At 45.2% G+C, this 22098-nt stretch overlaps 1 protein-coding gene across 1 annotated transcript; it reads right to left on the bottom strand.

Annotated features, from left to right (window-relative positions):
• Positions 1-4533: 4533 nt before the first annotated feature.
• Positions 4534-13093, bottom strand: LOC132475430 (cornifelin homolog). The gene is made up of 4 exons (XM_060076570.1): positions 12955-13093; positions 9967-10104; positions 5020-5177; positions 4534-4716 (listed from the first exon to the last, which is right to left on the bottom strand). The coding sequence occupies exons 2-4, from the start codon at positions 10100-10102 to the stop codon at positions 4534-4536; spliced, it is 477 nt and encodes a 158-aa protein (XP_059932553.1). The 5' UTR covers positions 10103-10104; positions 12955-13093.
• Between the last annotated feature and the right edge of the window lie 9005 nt (positions 13094-22098).

Below are 22098 nucleotides of genomic sequence, written 5' to 3'. Positions count from 1 at the left end.
TGTGGAAGCGCTTCCGCTTCCGCTTTTTAATACTGCGTGTCCGCTTGTAAACACATGTGCGCTTATGAATAAAACATGGCAGCAATCAAGCTGATCGATATTTATTTGACTTTTGTCTGTTATGAATGCGGTCATGTCTCCTTCGCATGGAGCCTCTTTGGGGAAGTCACAAAAGCTTTGTTGTGGTTGATCGAATTGTCTTTATTAAAAGGAAAATCCATTCAATTTTTATAAAACTAAGTGAAATTGTCTGAGAACTTAATTCATGCATCACATTTACAGTACGGTTGATTACTATTATGCAGGGGGGAAAAGACAAAGAAAGAGATGATAAACGTGTATATATTTGGATACATTATTTAACTGATCTGATTCATTCATTTATATATGCCTACAATCTACCAGTGCTTTGAACACATAAGTATATCATATAAAATACAATTATATACGTTCATTAAAAATTACAAACATTGCAAATGATCGGTTGTGCATTAATTTTACAACATTGGATAGTGGCACTATCCCTTCCACCGGTAAACAAATGTTTGTGCGCCACCCTAAGGCGCACAAAAGCCTCCGTTTGCTGGGCTGACCCTAAAAAAAAACGATTCAACACAAATATAAATAGACATAAATAATGTAATCTTGTGAGCGAGTAAATAGACATTGGTGACAGTGGTGTTTAACACCAGCTACGTCCATGCAAAATATAGCAACGTATCATTAAGTTGCAAAAACGTTTGAAAAGTGGCACAGGTCTTTAGGCTTGATTATTTGCATTAACATGATGAATCTATAAAAAGCAATACGGCACAAAATATTTCTGAAAACTAATATAACTTCACCTCGTTTGAACGTGTACTGCTCTGCCATTTTCAAGAACCCGCCCAGTGAACGCAGAGGATTGTGGGTAGTTTTGGCTCGTCTAGGATGCAGCGATGCATCCTTGAAAAATCTCGGAATTCTCAAAAACAAAGGACGCAAAAATGGCGCGGCTTTCGAGTGTCCTCAACATTGGAACAGTGCTTGTCGGCGTTCTATGACGTAGCGTCCTTAAAAGGGCGGCCGTTGAGCATGCTTCCTTGACATTGGGAAACAGCCACGGCCTCGGGCTGCATCCGAATACCTAGTACATACTATTTCTGTCTAGTGTCTACTACTTGACCATACTACACTTGACTGTGTAGTGCCGCCGAAACTCCACCGGATGTTTGGAGATGACGTATCTCCCCCCAGATGGCGGTGTCACGTTAAAATTGTACCGGGGGCGAAAATTGTACCGGCCTACGTCATCGTTTGTTTACATCCTGACAACCTGCCCGGCAACAGACTACGCGATGCAGAAAACATGTTTCCAAACGACGAAATAACATAATACAGATAGCGGATCGCTATCTGTATTATGATAGATAGAGATAACACTTGTTTTTACTTTATATTTGTATTGTATTTAATTGTTTAATCGAAACAATAAAAAACTTTGCCCGCGAAACTGCAGAACGCGTCAAATGACAAATGTTTTGCCCGCGAAACGGGCGATCGCGTCAAATGACGTAGGAAGGTTCTTGAAACATAATACAGATAACGGATCGCTAGATAACACTTGTTTTTACTTTATATTTGTATTGTATTGAATTGTTTAATCGAATTTAGCTAGTAAATAAAGTAAAAACAAGTGTTATCTAGCGATCCGTTATCTGTATTATGTTTCAAGAACCTTCCTACGTCATTTGACGCGATCGCCCGTTTCGCGGGCAAAACATTTGTCATTTGACGCGTTCGGCCGTTTCGCGGGCAAATTTTTTTATTGTTTCGATTAAACAATTAAATACAATACAAATATAAAGTAAAAACAATTGTTATCGCTATCTATCATAATACAGATAGCGATCCGCTATCTGTATTATGTTATTTAGTCGTTTGGAAACATGTTTTCTGCATCGCGTAGTCTGTTGCCGGGCAGGTTGTCAGGATGCAAACAAACGATGACGTAGGCCGGTACAATTTTCGCCCCCGGTACAATTTTAACGTGACAGCGGCAAAATGTACCTGTTTTCCGTCTTGTTATCGTTGCTATTAAATAAAAAAAATTCTCTTTCTACGCGAATGGCTCTTGAAATGGATATCTCTGCTAGAAGGCGTCGTCACGCCTTCTAGCACACACACACACACACACACACACACACACACACACACACACACACACACACACACACACACACACACACACACACACACACACACACACACACACACACACACACACACACACACACACACACACACACACACACACACACACACACACACACACACACACACACACACACACACACACACACACACACACACACACACACACACACACACACACACACACACACACACACACACACACACACACACACACACACACATAAAAAGCCGCTGTTGGTGGTGTCGGGTCAGCCATCTCTTCTTCGTTTGTTACCAGACTCCGGTTGCATTGTGGGATAGCGTAGTGTGGTCCGTGGTTCACTTTGGCGGTAGTATGCATTCGGAAACGACTTCCGTACTACAGAATGCATACTAGAGTATTCGGACGCGCTAGATTTTTCGCATACTACAAAATGCATACTATATAGTATGCAAGTACGAGTATTCGGATGCAGCGGTCTTGTCCACGCCAGTCGCAGGGAGCGTGACGTCACATACGAGACGTGTAGTCTTTCTCATTGTGTTTTCTCTACTGAACAATTGCACGATAAACGGTCAAACTCTTGACATGAAAAATTATAATTTAAATCCACAAACAACATATGTGTAATCCGGGGCATATAAAGACTGGGACCACAAGATAATTATTTTCTCTCCATTGAAACCCATTCATATTTTTCCATAGGTCCCATGGGCTCTACCGGAAGAGGCGTGACTTCGCCCCTCAGTAGACCTTTATGGTTGATTAGGTCAGGGTCCTTGATGGTTGATTTGCTCAGGGTCCTTGATGGTTTATGAGGTAATGTCCAATCCTTTGATATTATAAACAATTTCTGTCGAACCGTCTCAGCTTCGGTCCTAACGCTGATCGTGATTAAACTGAGGCCTCCTGCTCTAAATCTACTCCTAAATGCGGTGGTTGACATATGACTGAAGGACGGTCAAGGCCGTACCTACCATTGAGGACACCGAGGTCATGTCCTCGGTATTTTTTCCTTAAGTTTCGTTTCTGTGATAACGGCGCAAAGGGCAATTAAAACGTGTTAATCCGCTGGTCCACCACTAGGTGGCACACAACTGCTATTGCCAATACGACATCAGTCTCCAGATGTGGATATAATTTGTGCTTATGATGAAGGAAGGAAAGTGGTTGAAGTGATGAGAGATTCATTGCCATGTACAAACAAGCAGCGGAGATGGCCAGTACCATTGGTGTTACCCCAACGAAGAAGAGGATTACCGTGAAGCAGCATCATGCAATTCTATCCTAATATTAAATGCATCCTTTGCATTTACCTCACATTGCCAGTGACCACATTCTCGTGAGAGGTATTTTTTGGCTCTACGCCGCCTCAAAACCTGGTTAAGATCCGGTATGGGGGATGAGAAGCTTTCTGGCCTTGCTCTAATGAATGTGCATAGAAAAATTCCCCTGGATCCCATGAGAGTCCTCGAGATGGGCTGCATCTGGCCAAAGAAGAATTGACACTTGTTTTGATAAGAGGTAAGACTTATTGTAAGATATGGTATTACTGTACTTATTGTTACCTATATGCATTCTTTAATTATCACCAGTTTTGAGTAAACTGAATTGGTATGGGTTAAATGTGTATCCAAGCAACTCTTTATATCATTGCAGAACTGAGCAGGATCTCCCCCTTTATCATCTCTTTGTCTCTCATTCACCACAACACTTAATGTAGATACAGAGATCATCTTAGTTGTAGTTTTTTGTGAGGCAGAAACACCACACACACGCACACACACACACACACAAAGACACACACACACACACACACACACACACACACACACACACACACACACACACACACACACACACACACTACACAACAGTTTTGCCTAAAATAAATGTTTCATCAGCAACACAGTACTTATGTGTTGCTGTTTTTTCGGGGGGGGAAATATTTTTAGATTTTTTAATGTAATGCAAAACTAAAAGTTTTAGTACTGGTGAATGCATGTTTTGTTATTTGTGTAATGGATTGGGTCCGTACCGTACCTTTTATATAGTTTTAAATTGTTCTATTTTCTTTCATCTTAAGCAGAGCTAGCCTAACGTATACAAAAATGTATTGAAATATCAATTAAGTAATGTATACAAATATGTATGTTAGATTAAATATAAAGAAAGTATCATGAGTCAGAATTTTCAGGCATTCATCTGTAACAAAATATTTTTGGACAAACTTTTATTATCATCCATGCAGGCAACGCTCATGCCCCACCGGCTCTAAGCAAACATTTCCCAAAAAAGCTCCACAGCAATACAATTGCACACCTTATTATCAAGTATAAAGCCTTGGGTCCTGCCTATTATTGTGGGGGACCGTAGCCTTGGACAGGGTAATATGCCGGAGGATTCGATGTGACCTGCACGGTGGTGGAGGAGATGACCTGTGTGTGACGGCACCGGCGTTCCTTGAGTTCCCGTGCCAGCTGACAGTATGAGCATAAGCCGCAGAACGTGACGATACAGCAGTCGTCACAAATGGAGCCCTGCAGTGGGAGGGAGGCGGTGGGGAATAGAGAAGACGCACACTAATTATTGATTCATTAATAATTAATTGATATTGTCTTTGATTTCATGGATAAACCCTATTTAATCTGTTAGGGAAAGAGTGAGTGAGTGAGTGAGTGAGTGAGTGAGTGAGTGAGTGAGTGAGGGGGGATGAGTGTGTATCATCCCTTTTCCAACCACAGGGGTTGTAAGAAAAAATTACTGTTATTGTGATATTTTGGATAACAATAAAGGAAATCAGGTGAGTTGTTGCATCGTAATTATTGTTGGGGCCCACGTGCCTTTATGCGGTAGCGCTCTCTCACGGAGACCCGGAGGCCCAGGGACACGGCTGGCACTACGCCGCTCCAACACTCCAGTATGGGGAGACACACACCCTCGCCGTGGTCCGCGCTGACCTTATAGGGCAGGATGAACGGGCACCAAAATCCAAGGCAGCCTGCACGGTGCGCCACAGTTGAGACAGGTATTATTATTTTGACAAAGCACGGTTGACTACTTGATTCTGATTGATCAATCATTCCCCATGGCATGCATTACTTTTCAATACCAGGACTCCTCTCCCCATTAAAATGTCAAAATCCTACATTAAAATCAGAACTACCCACCAGATGTTGTTTGAAAACCCTAAGACACTATTCTCAAAGCACAGCGGGAGAATATTTGAGCTGAATGTTAGTAACTGAGGTACAAGCAGAGTAAAGCACTGAGCCTCCCCCTTCCACCTCAGGGTTGGTCAGCCACTTCCACTTCAGCAGTTTATTCATTAGTGAGGGGACAAGATAGACGCATTTTGGGTGTTTGACTCCGAGCTCAAAGGTTCTGGGTTCGAGCCCGACATTCACAGTCAACCTGTAGTCTTCCCTAAGCAAGTGTCAAGTTATTGGCTTGTCAAGTTGACAAACCATTCACATAGACCTCTGAAGAATAAGTCTTGCCTCGAGGATCCGGTTCCATCGGTCAAATGTCAATGGGAAATAACATTGTGTTTTTGAATGATCGTAGGTAACAAACTCTGTAGGTGGCGAAGAAGTAAAAGCTTCTCACGTTTTGAACTGCACACCTTTTCCATATAGATTCCACTTGGGTTTTGGATTATCGGTGCCGTTAATGCTTCGTCATAATAGTTAACTACTTTAACGTCACCGACAATCCAAAACCCTAGAGAGTTTGTTACGTGCGATCAGGGACGTCCTTAGGGGGGGGGGTCAATTAGGATGATTCCAGGGGAGCATCACTGACGGGGGCGCCCCAGAGGACACTGGTGGCAGTGGCGGACTCAGAGTGTTTGAAGGGCAGGGGCGAAAAAATAAAAAGGGCACATTCTGGACAACATGGGGCCCCACCAGCGGACACAGTGGCTTTTCTAACTTGATGGTGTTTTGTTCCCCCAACGGAGCCTTAAAGGCAGCGCTGCCTGGAAGGTCCTATCCCCTAACCTTAGCAAGCGCTGCCTTGAAGGTCCCATTCGGGGCACTTGTTACATCTCCATGTAGCACTTAAAAGAATAGTTGGGCTCATAATTTAAACGGGGGGTCTGGGGGTCCACCCCCATAAAAAATGTTGCTTCAAAGACACTGTTTCCCCTTATTCTAGCGACTTTATAAACACCAAAATGAGTTTTTCACATCATTGTGCACTTTCACATTTTAGCCAAAGAAAGGAGGATGCCTTACTGCTTTCATCTTTCCTAACATTTAAGTAAAAATTAGACTGGAGAAAATTCAATGTGCCGCTACCATACAGTCTTTGACCGCTGACAGCCAGCTACGGAAACATTTAAGGAAGTTTTCCTTCATGTTGAGGTGATAGCTGACAATTATCGTCTCTCTTGGATGAAATGACCTACACTTGAATGATCTTGAACGCTCAAAAAATGTATATACATTTTAAACGGATTATGCAAACTGAAAATATTAAGTTTTTCTAACTTGGCATCTAATTGCGCTTTTCCACTATGGGTACTGACATACTCTTAATCCGCTTTTGCTTCGTTATCCAGTGGAGATTTAAGTACCACTCGATGTACCTGTTTGTCATGGCGACGCCACATGAAAGCAAAGCCTCGCATTCCCCGTTCGTCAGCTACCAAAGAGAGGAACGTCTGTACCTCAATAGCTAACCACAACATGTTTTTTTCGGTTTGCCATATTCTTGCTCCAGAGGGCACATCGTCATCATCATGGGCAACCTAGGGCACTCATTAAGTTTTGTCCAAGTGTAAAGGGCAGCCAATAAGGCACTTTCTCTCATTTTCAGAACCATAGAGGGCACTTTAGCACACTTTTTCAACCATGGGGGCACCAGACGGGCAGAAGAGCACTAGAAGGGCACTATAAGGACCAGACGAGCAGATGGGCACTATCAGGGCACTAGAAGGGCACTGGAAGGGCATTGGAAGGGCACTAGAAGAACCAGACGGGCAGAAGGGCACTATCAGGGTACTAGAAGGGCACTAGAAGGTCACTAGAAGGACCAGACGGGCAGAAGGGCACTATCAGGGTACTAGAAGGGCACTAGAAGGGCACTGGAAGGCCACTAGAAGGACCAGACGGGCAGAAGGGCACTATCAGGGTAATAGAAGGGCACCAGATGGGCAGAAGGGGACTATCAGGGCACTAGAAGGGCTCCAGACGGGCAGAAGGGCACTATCAGGGTACTAAAGGGGGCACTAAAAGGGCACCAGATGGGCAGAAGGGGACTATAAGGGCACTCATTAAGGCACGTCATTGAATTTTCTTGTTCTAGAGGGCACATCATCATAATTTATTGTATGAAGGAGCACCCTAGAGGGCACCTAATCATGTTTTGCACGTGAAAAGGGCAGCCAATAAGGCATTTCCTCTCGTTTTCGACACTCTCGCAATGCATTGTGGATCCGTCCGTTCCGTTGGAGCTTTCGGCTCCGTCAAAAAGTTGAAAAATGTTCAACTTTTTCGGCAGCGACGGATCCGTCATCCAATCAGATCGCGTAGGCAAATTTAAGCACTGTGACGCGCCTCGGGCTCTGACGATACTGGAAAGCGGGAAAGCGGGTCATCTTGTGCTGCTATCCATTTGGATGTACGAAGTGGTAAAGTCGCCAATCTCCCAGCTTTCTTGCGGCATTTCACTGAGGCACGCCCCCTTTCGGTCGTATCTCGTCGCTTTCAAAGTAGAGCGAGCAGATCTGTACAACTAGCAAACAAGATGGCTGCGCCCATAGTCAATGGGGATTGAGCTGTATTTTATTTTTATTTGTACCACGTTGGGGGTTGTAATGTCGATTTTAAATCCTCTTACACACTTGATTTCATTGCTGCTTTAATCCGGTCACCAATTTATGGTCTTGCTTTGCGTGAAATTCAAAGTAGAGTTGTGTTTTCAAGCTGGTTTGCCAAAGAGGCTATGTTGCTAAAGATGACTAGCCCGCTACTACCCCTCGTGGCTCGACAGAAACACGACAGCACTTGTTGAAATAAAAATTGGCGAAAATGGCAAAATATTATTGCAATGTAAAAGGCTTGCAATGTTAATGTTTCTGTAAAGGCTAGCAACATTATACACTGGATTATTTATTTTTTCCAAAATAGTTCTCTTCTTAAACTCGTCGGACACAAATAGCAAATTGGAAGGCTGGAGCAAGGGAAATACGTCACGTTCTCGCTGAAGCTGGTCGTTCGTACCAGCCTACCATCCAAATGGATAGCAGCATTGCATCGCAACAAGCAGGAAGAAGTGGGAAGAACCCGGCGAAGCGATTTGATTGGCTGACGGATGCCTCTGTAAAGACTACTCCCCCATCCGTCAGCCACGCCTTCCCACGTCCGTGGACTGACGGTGCAGTGGGCACGAGGCGTCGCCCGAGACTGTCAATCAAAGGAGGGCTGTCAATCAAATATCGCGCTTCAGAAACGGCCAATCATAGGAAAGCCCGCCCTGCCTTGGTTCCCTCCCCCATAGTGCCAAAATTAAATTCGAGCGAGAGCGCAAAACATCTTTCGTGAGAGGCTGTTACGCGCGAGAGGCTGTTTTGCGCGCGCAGAGGTAATTTGCACTTGCGAGAGGCTGTTTTGCGCGCGCAGAGGTAGTTTGCTGTTTTATTAACTGCGAGCGCGCTGTTTTGCGCGCTCGCAGTTAATATCTACGCGTGTGGAATAATATAATACGCCCGAATGCATCTTTTATCACATTAGTGAATTATGGCACTAATGTGTCGCCATATTGCAAAGACTACTCCCCCATCCGTCAGCCACGCCTTCCCATGTCCGTTGACTGACGGTGCAGTGGGCACGAGGCGTACAGTGGTATAATGAGCACATACCACAGCCTGTTGTGATCTATTGCTTAATAATGCAATGATTAACATTCCATACTGCTTGCCAGCATGATAATAACATTTATGTAAACAGATTTTGAATATTTTGATTGGCTGCATTAAAATATTAGCAGACATTAAACGAAGGATACTTACATTTTAGCTGACTTTAGTTAAGTAGTCTACCCTTAGATTAATAGCTGCTATTTATTGTAGACTAATGCACCAAATCAAAACATACAAATACATATTTAGAAATGCCCAGCTCAATCAAATCAAATAGACTGTTGACAACATTGTTTAATATGTTCAGATAATGATGAGACATATTCTGAATTATATGATGTATCTTAGGGTGCACTCAGACTAGGCCATCTGGCCGTGGCCGTGGCCGTTTTCACACCTAACCGTGCTCAAATCTGCCAGTGTTTAGAGTCAGGGCCCTCTTCAAGCCATGATGAACCCACAGAAGAAACCAGTAAGGTTGAAATAAAAGAAGGGGAGAAGGAGGACACTCTAAGTAGAAGCAGTCACAGTCTATTAGCTTATTTCTGTCTATAGTAACTACAAGCCAGGTAAATGTGTAACTATTAACTAAATACTAACTAACTATCGGTGTGTGTGTGTGTGTGTGTGTGTGTGTGTGTGGGGGGGGGGGGGGGGGGGCTCCATAACTGAATTCTGTCAGGGGGCTCAGAATTCCTAGGGACGTCCCTGTGTGCGATCATTGAAAAACCCCATGTTATTTCCCATTGACATTTGTCGGATGGAACCAGGAGCCTCGGAGGCGGGACTTATTCTTCAGAGGTCTATTTCAGGTAACAAATATAAGAATCCGATTGGCCGAGACGTATAGAGTAAGCTTTCTCATTGGTGGACTGCAGAGACTGGGGATGGTATTGAGTCAGTGGGAATAGAAACAGATACCCACATATCTCCATGTCGTCACAGCAGCTGAACAAGCTGGATGACCACATCTCCCTCCCCGGCTCGAAAGCCGTGGTCACCACACCCGTGGTGACCACACTGGGCTGGTTGGTAATCACCTGTTGTTGGATCATCGCCATGGCTACGGACGGACAGACACAGACAGGGAAAGAGAAAGATGATAAGAGAGTGATAGACAGATGTAAAACATGGGATGAGAGAGTATGAGAGTGTTTTACCACATGGTGTTATGAAAGTCGTCTTGAGATATGAAACCAAAGCTGTGGCATGAGTTTCGGAGAAAATAAGGGTTTTTGAAACTTGCCTCAGATGGTTTAATAGGGAACCTATGAATTGTGGGTTTCTTGTTTACCTACTAGGTACTGCTTTCCGTGAACAGGGTGGTACAGTCATAACACCACACAAAAATCTCGTCCTGTTTGTTGCTACCATTTTTAACTGAAAGTACAGCTTGAGTGTTTCTGGGGAATATACTGTATAACAATGAACCGAATAGATACTAAAACCCGCCAACCAACCAATGTCTTCAGGTTACTGAGTAAGAAATAAGGTAATAGAGGCTGACAAATTGCTTCGTACCATTTAGATCTTGGTAAAGTAGTAATGGGGTGCAGTTTGTAAACTTTTGCTGCTGAAAAGGGTGCCTCACTTAACCTACATTTTGCTTAATTTTTCTCAGATTTTGGTAATAAACACCCCTCCAAACTACACTGCCATTTACATGTCATCTTTTCCACATTAGAATTATATATTAAATCTTAAATCTAAATCGGCATGCTGAATAAATCAAATCTTGTATTGAAATCGAAATCCTAAATCGAAATGCTTAATCTCAAACTAAATCGTATACATAAATGGAAATCTTTACATATAAATCCAAATCCAAATCTTGAAATCCTAAAACTAAAACTTTATTGTAGATGAATGAATGAAGCAGCTCGAGTTAAATCTGGAACAAGTGAAGCCCCTTTTTTAGCAGCCAGTTGTTTGTACCAACGATATATTTAAATGCATCAGCACACACCCTCAGACCACCCAAGACCAAGATCCGCACCATGGGCATCAGGCTTTCCCCGCTGCTGTCCCAAGACTATGGAACTCCCTGACCACCTGAAGCCCCCACAGACTACAGCTGTTTTTAAAAAAAACTTGCGACTTATCTTTTTTAAAAAGCCTTTTGCAAATTTCCCTTTTACTGTTTATGCATTATATGTTTAAAGGGGACTTATTATGCTTTTTCGACTTTTATGACCTATAAACGTTTTTAGAATGATTGATAGTCATGTTTAACCATACTAAAGTGTCAAATAATGACGTACATGCATTTCGATGTATTCCCTGCTGACAGTCTGGGGTGGCTGTGCACAGCGCTAAACACTCGGGACAACAACATTTGCGATTCATTTGTTCACATTTCCGGGAAATCATCTACGTAGAGGCACTCCTGCCTCGCCCCCATATGCCTGGTCAAATCTGCCCGCGTGCGTGCTTCAAGGAAGGTAACCAATCACAACGGAGTTGGGTTGGCAGGAGGGGGGCAAGGGGGCGGAGAAGGACGAAACCGAGCATTGACAGAGAATGCTGAAAGCGCCCAGATGAGAGGAAGAGTTTCCCGAAAATCGACATTGTTTTTTGTGTATGGTTAAACATGACTATCAATCATTATAACAACGTTTCTAGGTAATAAAAGTCGAAAAGCATAATAGGTCCCCTTTAAACAACCCGTTTTATTTATTTTTTCCTCTCTCTTAAACTCTATAGCACTTTGAGATTTCTGAATGTAAAGTGCTCTACAAATTAAATATATTATTATTATTATTATTATTAATAAATATATCTAAACACAAAATCTGCATGTCTGGGTTACTTATGGGAGGTAGTGCAAATGTATTGTGGTTAGAGTTTGAATTCATTGGGACTAACTGGTCCGTGGGTTTTTGTGAGACAGAACAACAGTCCAACACAGGCACTCAAAACAAAATCCATGTGACTTTTGAATGGTTGGATCCCTCTTTGAACTGTCTCCTCTCGTTATAATACCTGGAATCTTTTTTAATTATTTATTTATCTTCCACTATGGAGGTAATACTATTTATTCACAAGGTTTAGCAAGGATTTTATTTTTATTTTTTTATCTGCCATGTCTAGTGTGGGCTTATGGAGTGTGTGCGTGTTTTTGTTCGTATGTACTATTGGGTATGGTCACACCCTGCTGCTCCTCCACGTATGAAGTTCCTAACGGAAAAATATCGTTCTTTGAATTTAAATGAGACTAATGTTATTTGCCTCATATTGGTCAAGCTAATATTGTTTCTGTAGTCATAGCTTAAGATCATTGTGATGGGTGTCTCTGTAAGGACTGTGTCTGTGTGCCACAGACACATCTCATGGGCTCGGCCTCTCAGGTGGTTTGGATGTTAGAGAGCAGGAAGCAGATGTTCGGATAACTACTTCCACTTTTGTGTCTCGTGCATTTATTAATGTATTTCTGAAACCCTGTGAATTCTGCTGCTGCCCGTCTTTGCCTCAATCAAAGAGATTCATTTAAAAAGTTTAATAAAAAAGTAAAAAAATAAAATAATAATTATGAGTCAGGTGGTAACAAAAGTACTTTTAGGAAACTGAAGGTTTCCTAAATGTCTTTTGACGACAAAGACTTTTGTCGTTGCCTGCATTTACACTTTTAAAAAAAAAAACAGCATTCAACCCAACATTTTACATTTTTTACGGAAATTATTCATCTCAGATCCATGTTAATCTAACATAGGATTGAGCGATTCCAGGGATAAACAATATATTTTTTTTTATTGATAATCATAATTTCTAATGGAAGCACTTGAACTAGCCTTAAGCATATACTTAGAATAAACAATGCAAACAAACTAAAATAATTGCTAAATAATATTTAACCTCGACAATATCAAACACCAAACACGGGAATGAACTATATTAATAAAAAATTGTGACAAACCTGCTTTTGAACGGAGCAAATGTCAGCCTTAATGTGGAGATGCAACTTAGATTGCGCATTTGTCTGAACAAGCAACTTTTTATGTCCCCAGAGTCTATCGTAGCTCTCAGGATGTGGCTTCCCAACTTCAAACATGTTTTTTAGGCTAACACACACACACACACGCACACGCACACACCGACACAGAAACACACACACACACACACACACACACACACACACACACACACACACACACACACACACACACACACACACACACACACACACACACACACACACACACACACACACACACACACAGTCTTGTCGTAGTTGCTGGTTTGTGTTACAGGTATACGAATGAAGCTTGGTTCTTTCTTTTGCAAAACCTTTATTTCCTGTTGGAAATATAAACAGTTCACATTAGAGATGCGCTCTCTTTAGCGTAGTGTACATTCATTGGCTATACTTCATGTACTGTCCTACTTCGGTGCTACTGGTGTCAGTCACTGATGCCCAGCCAACTGTAAGACCTAGAGCGCGCTCTGCTGGTGAAGACGAGTTCGCCCAGCAAATAATGTAAGCCATTCAAAATACCTTGTGATATAAGACAGAACCTGCGTTTAGCTTGTTGACTTTGGTGTAAATATTGAAAGGGGGGTAAATCCTCCTCTGTCTTTTAAAACACAATGCCACAGTCTCCCCCCAAAAGATGAAATGGCACCTGACATTTCTGTGAACCTTAAGGCATTATCAATGTTTTTAACAAGCCTCACATACCCAAGGCCTCCAAAAGGTATTATGTGTAACCTGATTCTCTGTCACCTTACAGTTTCGCGGCTGGCCTAATCAATCATAACTCAGTACCACAGGTCCCTGTCTCAGCCTCTGGGGTGGTTGTCTTACCATCTCTACCTCCCCATTGTTCAGGGCTTGAGACTCTGCCCCTGACTGACCATGCTCAGGCCTTTCAGGACTCGGGTCAGATCTCTGAGGTTATAGTGGCAAATCGTCTTCGCTCTGTAGTGGCAAATCCTCTTCGCTCTGTGGTGGCAAATCCTCTTCGCTCTGTAGTGGTACATCCTCTCCTTGGTGCTGAGGCTGGAAGGGCTCTGCCAGAGGATCCAGGTGCCTTAGACGCCTCCCCCTGCCAGGTCTGAGATGCCAGTGGAGGTTGCCGGTGTAGTCGTAGTCTTTGTCGTCGTCGGTGTTATCTGGCTCTGGCGGCTGCGATGGTTGATGTCTTGGTCTTGTTCCTTTCTTTGCAGGTCTCTGGGCGTCTTTCTTGGGCTGCAGATTCGTTGCTGATGGCTGGTCAACAGGTAGGTAGTCGCAGGGCAGCAGCAGGTTTCTGTGGACGACCCTGTCCCTTCCTTTCCCATTTTCTGGGCTGATCTGGTAGACGGGGCTGTCATCCGCTTTCCTGTCTTTGACCTTGTACTCTTGGTCCTCCCAGTAGGACTGATTCTCGCCGGGCCCGCCTCTGGGGGTTAGGTTTCGGAGGAGAACTCTGTCGCCTGGCTGAAGGTCTCTTCCCTGCACTTTCCTGTAGGGGTCTAACGACACACGTATTTGTACCGAACTGTCACGGTACAGGCACTTCGGAGCGGTTACAGAGGTGTACCGCGGTACGTAAATGTGGCGTATATAGCGTTAATATGGCGAATGTAAAGGCTTGTTTTGCGATGCAGAATTTAAAACTTGAATTCGGAATTCCACCCGGAACGTTTAGCCAAAGTATACTACTCTGACTCTGTAATCCGACTCCGTAACTATGGAGATCCCTCAGCAGCTCTCCGTTGGGATGTCGGATACGCAATGCAATTTGCCGCCCGATCTACTGTACCTGATACACGTTGACTACAAACCATTTAAGCAGTGTTGTAAATAAACTTCCAAAGCTTTTCAAATCTTATTACGTGTTTTATAGTTCCTTGAGTTGCAAAAGGTAACTATGTACAGAGTAATTAAGGTGCAAAGTCAAACCGGAGAAGTGATTCCGGAAATGAATTTGTTCAATCACAGCCCTGTTTGACCAATCACAGCCCTTGCCGTCTCCGTTGCGTCGACCAATTGGTCCATGGCGTCGACGGATAGTTAAAAAATATTGGATGATCTCCGGCTATGGAGAGGGCTCTCCGTGTCTACGTACAGCCCTTCAACATGCACACGCTAGGGATGGGCAACGATCATCGAATAGTCAGAGTCACGTAGAATATCGAGAATAATGAATGTGACTATCGTTATTTATCACACGGATCTTCTCAATGCTGTTGAACGCTCCGTTGACTTGCATGGGCCTTCACAACTTCCGGTGGTGAATAGCTTCCTCGGTTGCGAGGCGACGTCAACGTCTTTGGCGGACGATTTCTCTGCTGATCAACACTACGAATGCTGGTAACAAATAAATTGTAAAAAGACAGAAAGTGTGAAGTTATTTTTGTTGGCGTGTCTAGTTCACCGTCATGCAGACTGTGTTCAGTAAAATAAATAAATAAATAGAGATCCGTTTTTTGGGTGCATGTAGGTCTATCGCCTAAGCCCACGTTGAACATTTTTGACGTTGAATGTCGATGGTGCAGTTGTTGAAATAAACAGATTGATTTCATCCAAATCATAAAAGCCTCTCCCTGTGTCATTGTGTGTGCATGTATCCGATGTGCGTGCGTGCGTAGGGGGTTCATGATTGACCGATTTTCGAATATTATTCGAATACTTCTCAGCGAATATCGAATAGTATTTTTACCAGAAATGCACATCCCTAGCACACACATTTGGAAAGGCACCATCCAGGTGTTACCATCACTGTTGCTGTGGAAAATAAAACGAGCCATAAAAACCCAGCTCAGAACACTATTTCAACAACCCCTGTCTGGGAATTCAGAAATCCAAATGCCATAACCAAGTTTATTGGTGTTTTCATTGCTGCTGATCTACAGCCATTTTCCGTTGTATTCAAACAAGAAGTTTTCTTTAATTTTCCCCTTAACTATGAACCGTACCGTACCGTGAGTTAAAATCCGAGGTACGTACCGAACCGTGACTTTTGTGTACTGTTACACTCCTACGTTCCTGTCATAGTGGGTCTTTCCACGAACTGCTCCCTTGTCAGCTGTTTTGGCAGCAGTCTGGTATTCATCTTGCATTTTCTTTTTCCACTGACTCACATAGTCATTGTACGTTTCATGGGCCTCATCTTCTTTAAGATTGAACAGCAGATCGATGGGCAAGCGAGGAGAGCGTCAAAAGATAAGGTGGTAAGAGGCGTAGCCTGTTGCCTCGCTCTTTGTGCAGTTGTACCCGTGGACCAACCCATGGACCAATCTACCTTCTCCTTGTCCTCCAGGGTGCGCATCATGGACAACAGGGTACGGTTGAATCTCTCCACCTGTCCGTTACCCTGTGGGTGGTAAGGTGTTGTATGTGAGCCCTAGATGCCAGAGAGTTCCTTCAGCCTTGCCAACAGTCTGTTGCCAAACTCTTTTGACCATGTCGTGATGGAATCTGTTTTGGAAGCCGAACTTGAATGCGTGGTCGTTGAAGATCTTGTCAGCAACAGTTTTAGCAGTTTTATTCTTTTTGGCGTAGGCTTGGGCAAACCTTGTAAAATCATCCATGACCACTAATATGAACTCGTAGCCGTGTTTGAATTTCTCCAGGTGAGGGAAGTCAATGGAGACGAGCTGAAATGGATAGGTGGTCTGGATCGATGTCATAGGTTGCTTACTTGGGTTCTTCTTTTTGAGACATTCACACACTTCAGTAACAAAATGTTCTACATGCTTGCTCATTTGTGGCCAGTAGAACCTTTCTTGAATGAGGTCAAGCGTCCTTTCGACCCCTAGGTGACCCGTGTCCTGGTGTAGCTCTTTGAGAACCAGCGGGTGAGGAGCCTTTGGGATCAGCAGCTGTGCTCGGCGCAGGACACCATCTTGGTCTACGTGGCTCTTTAGCCACGGTTTCAGAAGCATGGCTACAGCAGGGGGCTCTTCTTTCATTTCAACTTCTACTACGCCTCTTTTTCCGTGACTTGTACTAGAGGACTCTTGACAGGATCTCATCCTCTTCCTGAGCTTTGCGGATTTGGCCTGGAGTGAGAGGTTCACTGGTTTCACTGTCTTTCATCAGGCTTAGGGCACTGACGTGGACCACCTGACTTCCCCGGCCAGGGTCTCTCCTTTCGACTGATAAGCTCTCTAAAGATGCACTTATGACCTTTTGAACTCCCTCTGCAGTACAGCTGCGAATGTATTCCTCAAAGTCCAACGGCATCCACGACAGCCCATCAGCATCTGAGCGGTGAGCAGTGAGGAGTCAACCAAATAGCTAGTGTCACAACGGATGTGCTTGCACACACACACACACACACACACACACACACACACACACACACACACACACACACACACACACACACACACACACACACACACACACACACACACACACACACACACACACACACACACACACACACACACACACACACACACAACCAGGATATTTAACCAGGCTGTCTTGTGGGTGTGTGCACCAGAGAACTGCGAGGAGGCTTGTTACAAATAAAGTAAGATCAAAAAGATCATGTCGAGAGAGAGGTTCACTTCCATTTTTGTTTTATTTGATAAATTGTATTTTGTGGAATGAACACAAACAAAAACAAAAGAAAAATTATGAAATTGCTTTTGAGAGCGGTTACCAAGACAACAGGTGACGGCGTGCGAGCTGCGTCACGGGCAAGGGCGCGCTTCCACTCCACCATGTATCTACAGATATATCAGAAACCCAGAGGGGACCCCCTCCCAACGCATCGACCTCACCTGGCCAGCCTCCCTGCGCCCCACCTCCTCATCTCGGAGTGTGTGTTTATGTGTGAGTGTGTCTGTATAGGTGTGTATGCGCTCAGTCCCGTAGGACCCCTCTCAGGCACAGTATAGGCTTCCTTTACCGTTTCATTATCTATTCATTTGTCATTTTGTAATTGATTTATTTCTTGTTCTGGCTACAGAGCTGCTGGAACCCTCCACCACCCCTCCCCCCCAAGCTGAGAATAGGAGGGAGGCCGAAGTGACATGTGACGTAGGAGACTCGTAAGGCGAACGCCAGGACCCCTTATCCCACCCCTAACCGTTTCTTTTAGTGGACCCCTAACCGTTCCGCGCACGCGCCCTCACACCTCCGCCCACGTCCACGCCCCTATGCCGCCGCAGCCGACAAGCACTTGAATTTCCTGTTTGGCACCAAACATCCCTCGCTCTGTTTTTATTAACCCATTCACCACTGCCGCTCCTGTACTCCTCGCTCTCCGCCGCCACTAGTAACGCCCTTGAGCGTGTGTAGTCCAGGGGCGTTTCTAGGTTTCATGACCATCCGGGAAAATGAAAATGCGTGCATAGCGAGCGCCATTTTTTTATATGCTTTACTTTTCATGCGAATGTTTTCATAATGCTTCATCTAAATAAAAAAAATACGCTATTTATTATAGCTTGAAATAGCTACCTGACTGCTGTGCTGCTTATCCCCAAACATCTAAAGATCCATTTAAGTTATTTCAGAGTAAAATAAATACAAGTGAGACTGACCTTACATATATTTATTACACGGTTCTTCTAAATAGCATGCAACACTCCGTTCACTTGCATGGGCCCTTCGCAACTTCAAGCGGTGAATTATTTTTGATAATTCACTGTTGCTAATTATAATTGTCCATTGTCAAGGAAAATAAAGGATTTTTTTGCCTCTAATGACATCTTTGGTATCACTCCCCAAGTAGTCCGGTAACTTGTCATACCCCAGCGTCTTTGGTTGCTTAGCGACGTCCACGTCTTTGGCGGACTATTTCTCTGCTGATCAACACTACGAATGCTGGTAACAAATAAATTGTAAAAAGACACACCATGTGAAGTCATTTTTTCGTTTTGCCAATTAGCCGTGTAAAAAGCGGGATAATGTGCAGAACGTCGCCGATCCTAATCAAAAATAAGCCCCTTCTGTCTGGGCTTCCTTTCCCGATAAGGACCGGCGTTCTATACATTATCCATGCCGGTAATTTCAACTGGGAACGGGGGGGACATGTCCCCTCCTCTTTTCAAAATCCTGTTTGTGTCCCCCCCACTTTTTAACCGCATAAATCATGCTTATTTACTGTTTGGCCAGCCGTAAGATTCTGGCTAAGAATGTGAATTGAGCTGCTGATTGTAGGGCCTCAATATATATAAAAAAACAAAAGATTAAAAATGTCCACAGACAGCCTACCTACGTGTTCCAGCAAGAATCCGTCAACAATGTGTGAAAAGCAGAGTCTCTCTCGCTGCTGGTTTACTTTAACGGACTCACACACCACAGGCTCAATAGGATAACTCGACTCTGCTTTCATAGGTTGACCAGATGTCCCGCTTAGTGCGGGACAGTCACGCATTTCAATTAGGTACTTACATGTTTTGTGAAAAACATAAACACTTTCATACGGTATCTCCGTAAAACGACGGCGGAAGTTAAATTTTTTGAACGTATATTACGCTCATATCGGACAGAAATTTTACGGAGGGGAGGAGTCTCGGAGGAAAAACGGACATGACGGAGAATCACATAGGAATGAATGGACTTTCGGTCGGAGACGGTTGGATCGCATACGAGAATGTACGTATGTGGAAACGAGGCGTAAGGGCTTTCATCACAGGGCGGGGCGGGCTGTTTGATCATGTCAATCAATCTGGGACGCAAACACTTTGATGTGGTGTTTTGAGTTGTGCTGGGGTTAGTGCTCTCTGTGGTTGGAGAAAAGGCACATTAAAGTACAATACTTGAAATAACAATAGTTGCTTTGACTGTGTGTTCTGTTTGATTGTATACAGTCAGGTGTGTTAACTTGAGGCACTGTGAAATAGCATGAAAGCTCCATGCCTACTATGTTGTCTCACGTGAGAGGACTTGGGAAAGTTCCATTTAAATAAGATATATTTGTTACGCCTCTCCTGGAACCGTCACCTTATCGTGGTGGAGAGGTTTGCGTGTCCCTGTGAACCTGAGAGCTGTGTTGTCTGGAGCCTTGTGCTCCTGGTAGGGTCTCTCATGGCAGAGTGGTCTCAGGTGAGGGGCCAGACTAAGAATGGTTCACAAAACTCCAATGAAGAACGAAAAAAGAGGAGATGTGACCCGGCCCGGAGGAAGCCCGGGGCCCCCGTCTGGAGCCAGGCCCAGACGGAGGGCTCGATGGCGAGCGCCTGGTGGCCGGGTTTGCCACGGAGCCCGGTCGGGCACAGCCCGAACAAACTACGTGGCACCCCCCCTCTCTTCATCCCATGGGCCCACCACCTGTGGGAAGACCCGTTGGGGTCGGGTGCGCAGCCACATGGGTGGCAGCGAAGGTCAGGGGTCTCGACGGACCAGACCCGGGCGGCAGAAGCTGGCTCTGGGGACGTGGAACGTCACCTCGCTGTGGGGAAAGGAACCGGAGCTTGTGAGGGAGGTGGAGCGCTATCAGTTAGATCTGGTGGGGCTTACCTCCACGCACAGTCTCAGCTCTGGTACCGTACTCCTGGATAAGGGTTGGACTCTATTCTTCTCCGGAGTTGCCAAGGGCGTGAGGCGCCGGGCGGGTGTGGGGATACTCATAAATCCCCGGCTGAGCGCCGCGGTGTTGGAGTTTACCCCGGTAGACGAGAGGGTCGCCTCCCTGCGCCTAAGGGTTGTAGGGGGGAAAACTCTGACTGTTGTTTGTGCGTATGCACCAAACAGCAGCTCAGAGTACTCGGCCTTCTTGGAGACCATGAATGGAGTCCTGTATGGGGCTCCAGTAGGGGACTCCGTAGTTCTGCTGGGAGACTTCAACGCCCACGTGGGCAACGATGGAGACACCTGGAGAGGCGTGGTGGGGAGGAACGGCCTCCCTGATCTAAACCCGAGCGGTCGTTTGTTATTGGACTTCTGTGCTAGTCATGGATTATCCATAACAAACACCATGTTCGAACATAAGGGTGCTCATAAGTGTACCTGGTACCAGAGTACCCTAGGCCGAAGATCAATGATCGATTTCGTGATCGTGTCATCTGATCTGAGGCCGCATGTTTTGGACACTCGGGTAAAGAGAGGGGCGGAACTGTCAACCGACCACCATCTGGTTGTGAGTTGGATCAGGGAATGGGGGAAATTTCCGGATAGACCTGGTAAGCCCAAACGAGTAGTGCGGGTGAACTGGGAACGTCTGGAGGAGGCCCCCGTCCTAGGTATCTTCAACTCACACCTCCGGCGGAGCTTTTCTGGCATTCCTGTGGAGGTTGGGGGCATTGAGCCGGAGTGGGCGGTGTTCAAAGCCTCCATTGCTGAAGCTGCGGTGGCTAGCTGTGGCCTCAGGGTCTTAGGCTCCTCAAGGGGCGGTAACCCTCGGACACCGTGGTGGACTACGGTCCGACTGAAGAAGGAGGCCTTCCGGGATATGATATCCTGGAGGACTCCTGACTCGGTTGCAGGGTACCGACAGGCTCGAAGGGCTGCAGCGGCTGCCGTGTCGGAGGCTAAGCAGCGGGTGTGGGAGAAGTTCGGAGAGGCCATGGAGAAGGACTTTCGGTCGGCACCAAAGTGTTTCTGGAAGACTATCCGGCACCTCAGGAGGGGGAAACGGGGAACCATCCAAGCTGTGTACAGTAAGGATGGGACTCTGTTGACCTCAACTGAGGAGGTCGTCGGACGTTGGAAGGAACACTTTGAGGAACTCCTGAATCCGAATAACACGCCCTCTATGTTGGAGGCAGAGCTCGAGGTTGATGGTGTTTCGTCGTCAATTTCCCTGGTGGAGGTCACTGAGGTAGTCAAACATCTCCGCAGTGGCAAAGCCCCAGGGATTGATGAGATCCAGCCAGAAATGCTAAAGGCTCTGGGTGTTGAGGGGCTGTCATGGTTGACACGCCTATTCAACATCGCGTGGGAGTCGGGTACAGTGCCAAAGGAGTGGCAAACCGGGGTGGTGGTTCCCCTGTTCAAAAAGGGGGACCAGAGAGTGTGTGCCAATTACCGGGGTATCACACTTCTCAGCCTCCCTGGTAAAGTCTACTCCAAGGTGCTGGAAAGGAGGGTTCGGCCGATCGTCGAACCTCAGATTGAAGAGGAACAATGCGGTTTTCGCCCCGGACGTGGAACTACGGACCAGCTCTTCACTCTCGCAAG

The sequence above is a fragment of the Gadus macrocephalus genome, chromosome 17 (assembly GCF_031168955.1).
Source record: "Gadus macrocephalus chromosome 17, ASM3116895v1".
Taxonomy (NCBI): Eukaryota; Metazoa; Chordata; class Actinopteri; order Gadiformes; family Gadidae; genus Gadus; species Gadus macrocephalus.
Note: the sequence above shows the minus strand (reverse complement) of the source record. Positions and strands in the feature narration are given on the sequence as shown.